Raw genomic sequence first — 5,657 nt, forward strand, 5'->3', positions numbered from 1 at the left:
AATAATCCCTATTCCCCTGTCCAACATAATTATATTTCAAATATAACTATTCTAATTTCATGAGCTATATGGTAACTGCCTCTTTAAACAATAAAAATAATATTGGTAATATTCAAGGGCTTGTCATTCAGCCACAAGGGGAAAGGTAATATTGGTAAAATTTCCAAATCGATTGTCATACTTTAATAGAAAAATATTTCTGAATATCTTCAATATGATTTTATGCTATAAAAATGGTTTCAGGGGAGATAAAAAAAAAAAAAATTGTACAAAATTAATCTATAATAGTTAAGGGACACATACAAAATCATATTAGGAATGAAAACATAAACAGCAGAACTGTTTTGGAAACAGATAATTTTATTGCCATATTATTAATTATTATTCATCAAGTTGATTGTTTTATTTTTAAACTTAAAACAAATAATTTTATGCTATAAATTTAAATTGTTTAAATTTGGTAAACTTTGACAAAACCACCAATTATAGTACACCTGAAATAATTTCAAATAACAAATTACAGCTAAATATAGGGATACCATTGATCTCATTATCTGTATTTAATTCCAATCTTTTGCAAATTGAATGTCAAATATTTGTCAGAGCTTCTCCTCCCTCCACGGTAAAGTAAAAAGCTCAAATGTTTCTTTGATTCGTCTCCCTGTTCTTGCCTGTGTTCATTTTTGCGGTGACGACTTTCAGGAACTTTAAGAAAATGAGTTTCGGAGGGCAAAACAACATTATTGTCTTGTTGCTGCAAATATGTTTACTTCTTCTTGCAGGTTTGTTTCTTCCAGCAAAAAGTCGGATATATATATATATAATTGCATTTTGTCGTCGTGAAATTTCATTCATTCTTATACTGGTTGCAGAATCCAAAGCTAATGCTTTCTATGATTACACCGCCAGCATTGAGGTAAGTTTATCCTATAATTTATCTGTTCAGTTTTTATTTTTTAATTTAAGTGTGAGAATATTTCTACATAAAAGAAATATTTTTTACATTCATTTTATTAAATATACAGATTAATATATATTTATAGAATGATACTGTTATAATTATAACCTTTCGATAAATATATTGGTTTTGATACTGTTTTCTATTCAATTAAAATTAGTTGAATGTATGTTTTCATTATGTAAATACATAAATAAAAAGCGTAGTTTTTAATTATTTAAAAGAAATACTTTTTTTTTTTTTTTAAATACAATTTGTATTACATATGCTAATAATTTTCTTTAAAATATCACTTGAAATGAAAAACTTAGGATATAAATTAACTTGATTTAAAATTATAAATGCTATCTCTCTATTTAAAAAAAAAAAAACATTTTATTGTAAAAAAAATTGATATGAAATATTTATATAGTAAAATTACATTTGTTACTTATTATTTTAACAGCATTGGTAAAGATGCCTGATAACCAATCTTTAGGTGGTTAAATGGTTCGATAAAAACTTTTAGATGTATCATCAAGCTCTTATTTAGTCAGTACTGAGTCTGAATCCCTCTTTGGTTGCTAATAAAGAGAATTCTTACTTGGTTATAATTCTAAGGTCTAGGGTCTTGGATTATTTTAAAACATTTTCTTGTAAAAAAAAAAAAAAAAAAAAAAGGATGCCTTATCTTTTGAAAATAATTAAGTACAAACTGTCAATTCTTAAACGGTTGACAGCGTTACTTGCCTCCTCTTAACATAAGCAATCCTATTCGTTATAACTTAACTCTTATTTATTTTATTTATTGGTATATTTTCTCTTCTTTTTCCACCCAATTACAGTGTCTGGAAAATCCCCATAAACCTCAGTATGGTGGAGGGATCATCACAAACCCCGATTTTAATCTTGGAACGAAAGGATGGTCCGCATTCGGAAGTGCAAAAACTGAGCATAAACAATTAGGTAGCAACAAATTTATTGTGGCTCGTAACAGAAATCAACCATATGATAGTGTCTCACAAACGATTGACCTGCAAAAGGACAAGCTGTACACCTTTTCAGGTATTACATGCCTTTTATTTCTTTTGCATGATTAGGGCTTAGATTTTGTTGTTGTGAATTGTTAATTATTTTAACTCCTGGTTATGCGTATGCAGCTTGGTTCCAAGTGAGTGAAGGAGAAGCTTCCATAAGCGTAGTTGTCAAAACAACTACCGGTTACAAACATGGTGGTTCTGTTGTTGCCAAGTCCAAGTGTTGGTCCATGCTTAAGGGTGGCTTCACTGTAGATGCGTCAGGCCCGGCTCAGCTCTATTTTGAGGTGTAGTTAGCACTTCAGGTATATTAATTTGAACAATTAAAATTTGTTCAATTACTCTTAATTTTTGTAAAATATTCTTCAGAGCAATAAAACGTCAGTTGAAATACGGGTCGATAGCGTCTCACTACAACCATTCACCCAAAAAGAGTGGAATTCCCATCAAAATGAAAGCATTGAGAAGGTGACTTATCTTAATAGGTTTCATTTCTTTTCCTTTAAACTTGAAAACTTATGATGTCATTTCATCATGATATAGTTTTACCTTTGGCAGAAACATAAGAGAAGAGTAAGAATTCAAGCAGTTGATTCGCACGGCAAACCCCTTACTAATGCAAAACTTTCCATTGAGCAAAAGGTCTCATCAACAGTGCCAATCGGTTGTGCTACAAACAAGAACATCCTCAACAATGTCAAGTATCAACAATGGTTCACTTCAAGATTCGGCATTACAACATTTGAAAATGAAATGAAGTGGTACAGCACTGAACCATCCCAGGGAAAGGAGGACTATTCAATAGCCGATGCCATGCTTCAATTCATGAAGCAAAACCACATTGCAGTTCGTGGCCATAACGTCTTTTGGGATGATCCGAAATACCAACCCGGTTGGATCAATTCGCTCTCACCATCCGCACTTGCTTTGGCCACTGAAAACAGGGCGAAATCCGTAGTTTCAAGATATAAAGGACAGCTCATTGCTTGGGACGTTGTTAATGAAAACTTGCATTTTTCTTTCTTTGAAAACAAGATGGGGGCAAACGCATCCGAAACTTTTTACAAGTATGCTAACCAATATGATCCGCCAACTTTGATGTTTATGAATGAGTTTAACACGATAGAGGAAATAAGTGATCAGAAATCATCTCCTGCTAACTACCTTAAAAGGTTAAGAAAGATCCAAAGTTATCTTGGTAACGGTGCACAGGTGGCTATCGGGCTCGAGTCTCATTTTCGTGTGCCGAATCTCCCTTACATGAGAGCTTCTATTGATATGCTTGCAGCAGCCGGCGTGCCCATTTGGCTCACGGAAGTGGACGTTGAAAATGGTCCCAACCAGGTAAAAACTCAATTAGTTAATACTTCACGATTGCATTGTGCATTATATTAATATTGCGCGTTGGGGATGGCGTATTCTGACTCAGAATACGTCTTTTCCGGCGTCAGTTTGTGTCGACAAAGGCCTTAGTTTCGGTGGTGAAATCAATTTTAGTTCGATTTCTCTTAACCTTTGCTCAGACATTATACTAACATGTTTTTATTCTTCTTGATGACTTATGTATGGGCAGACGCTGTACTTAGAGCAGGTGTTAAGGGAGGGACATAGTCACCCTAATATTGGCGGAATGATCATTTGGGGGGCATGGTCGCCTCAAGGATGCTACCGGATGTGTTTAACCGATAATAATTTTAATAATTTGCCGACTGGAGATGTTGTGGACAAACTGTTGCATGAATGGGGCATTAGAAAGCTTGACGGTACGACCGATGCTAATGGATTCTTTGAGGCCTCCGTTTTCCATGGAGATTACGAAGTGAAGATAATTCACCCAGCTGTCAAAAATTCTTCCTTGGTTCACCGCTTGAATGTGCCATCAACAAATTCCTCAACACTGCTTCTTCAAGTTTCGTCCTGAAATTAATCAAGCTGACGGGTCGATGCAACGCATGAGCTGGCATTGGGGCACATTACACAATTGTTCATCCGAAATTTTATATTTGTAGATACTAAAAAATAGTAATAAAAAAAGTTATTTAAAATTCATAATTTCATAATTAAAATTAAAATTGGTCAAAATTAGTTGATATTTTGCTTATTCTAGAGAGATCACTTCTTTCCAGACTTAAAAAAATATGCAAGTCAATCAACCATAAGAATTTTAACATGAAAAGTGTGTGAATCAGATAGAAGCTCATAAATCATTTTCTTTTTAATTTTTTTTTTTAAAAACTATGTCTTTTATAAGTTTTATATTTAAGAGCAAAACCATAAGAAGTACAAACTATTCATCGTACCTATAATATTGTCTTGTCAGAATAAAAACCAATCATTATAATGGTAATACTTGAAAAGCCTTAATAAAACAAAACAAGGTTTTTATATTAGTATTTAATATAGTATTATGAAAATGGTAGACGACGGAAGGTACCAGATCTAAAAACAAATAATGAACCACGTCTTAAATTAATCCAAATTGAGTAAACGATGACTGCGTTTGTTTCATTTTTTTCAAAATATTCTATTCATATTCTTAAAAAAATGTTTATTTGTTTCCATATTCTCAAAATCATATCTTATAATATTCAATCATTTTAAACCCCATAGGTTTGTTAATTTAATTAAATATCCCCAACGAAAAAGTTTTATAAATTAACAAAAANATAAGAAGTACAAACTATTCATCGTACCTATAATATTGTCTTGTCAGAATAAAAACCAATCATTATAATGGTAATACTTGAAAAGCCTTAATAAAACAAAACAAGGTTTTTATATTAGTATTTAATATAGTATTATGAAAATAGTAAACAACAGAAGGTACCAGATCTAAAAACAAATAATGAACCACGTCTTAAATTAATCCAAATTGAGTAAACGATGACTGCGTTTGTTTCATTTTTTTCAAAATATTCTATTCATATTCTTAAAAAAATGTTTATTTGTTTCCATATTCTCAAAATCATATCTTATAATATTCAATCATTTTAAACCCCATAGGTTTGTTAATTTAATTAAATATCCCCAACGAAAAAGTTTTATAAATTAACAAAAACACCTCCACTCACCCACATTTGTCAGATTCTAGCAACCATTGTCGGAAGGTGGTCGAAATATAGCGTAATGGCTCACTATCGGCTGGATCTGGTTGGTAGTGTGCTGATCTGACCTTTTTTGACTAGATTCACCGTGGATCTGTCCGAAAAAGGCTAGATCCATGGCCAAAGGTCTAGCCGTTGATAGGCAGATCTTTGGCCACATCTGGCCATCAATGACGGCTAATATATGGTCGTCGTTGACCGTCAATGATGACCATATCTTTGGCCGTCGTTGACCGTCAACGACGACCATATCTTCGACCGTCGTTGACCGTCAACGACGACCATATCTTTGGCCGTCGTTGACCATCAACAACAGTCATATCTTTGGCCGTCTTTGACCGTCAACGATGACCATATCTTTGGCTGTCGTTGTCGGCCAGATTTGACCATACATTTGGCCTTTTCCGGCCAGATCTATGGTGAATATGATCTAAAAAAGCCATAACGACGCACGACTAGCTAGATCTGACTAGTCGTATGCAATGATACTAGATTCCGGCCAGATTCTAACGATGGTGGCCGAAATCTAGTAATTGTGGGTGACTGGGGGTGTTTTTGTTAAGTTATAAACTTTTTATT

At 33.2% G+C, this 5,657-nt stretch overlaps 1 protein-coding gene across 1 annotated transcript; it reads left to right on the forward strand.

Annotated features, from left to right (window-relative positions):
- Window positions 1–563: 563 nt before the first annotated feature.
- Window positions 564–3,895, forward strand: LOC116114133 (endo-1,4-beta-xylanase 5-like; the record flags this gene model as incomplete). Its single annotated transcript, XM_031400287.1, has 8 exons — window positions 564–622; window positions 703–782; window positions 873–916; window positions 1,783–2,002; window positions 2,098–2,261; window positions 2,344–2,442; window positions 2,533–3,318; window positions 3,548–3,895. Coding segments are annotated over 8 exons (1,800 nt in total), but the record flags the coding sequence as incomplete, so codon positions are not given.
- Between the last annotated feature and the right edge of the window lie 1,762 nt (window positions 3,896–5,657).

Source organism: Pistacia vera, unplaced genomic scaffold (assembly GCF_008641045.1).
Source record: "Pistacia vera cultivar Batoury unplaced genomic scaffold, PisVer_v2 Contig700, whole genome shotgun sequence".
NCBI classification, from domain to species: domain Eukaryota; kingdom Viridiplantae; phylum Streptophyta; class Magnoliopsida; order Sapindales; family Anacardiaceae; genus Pistacia; species Pistacia vera.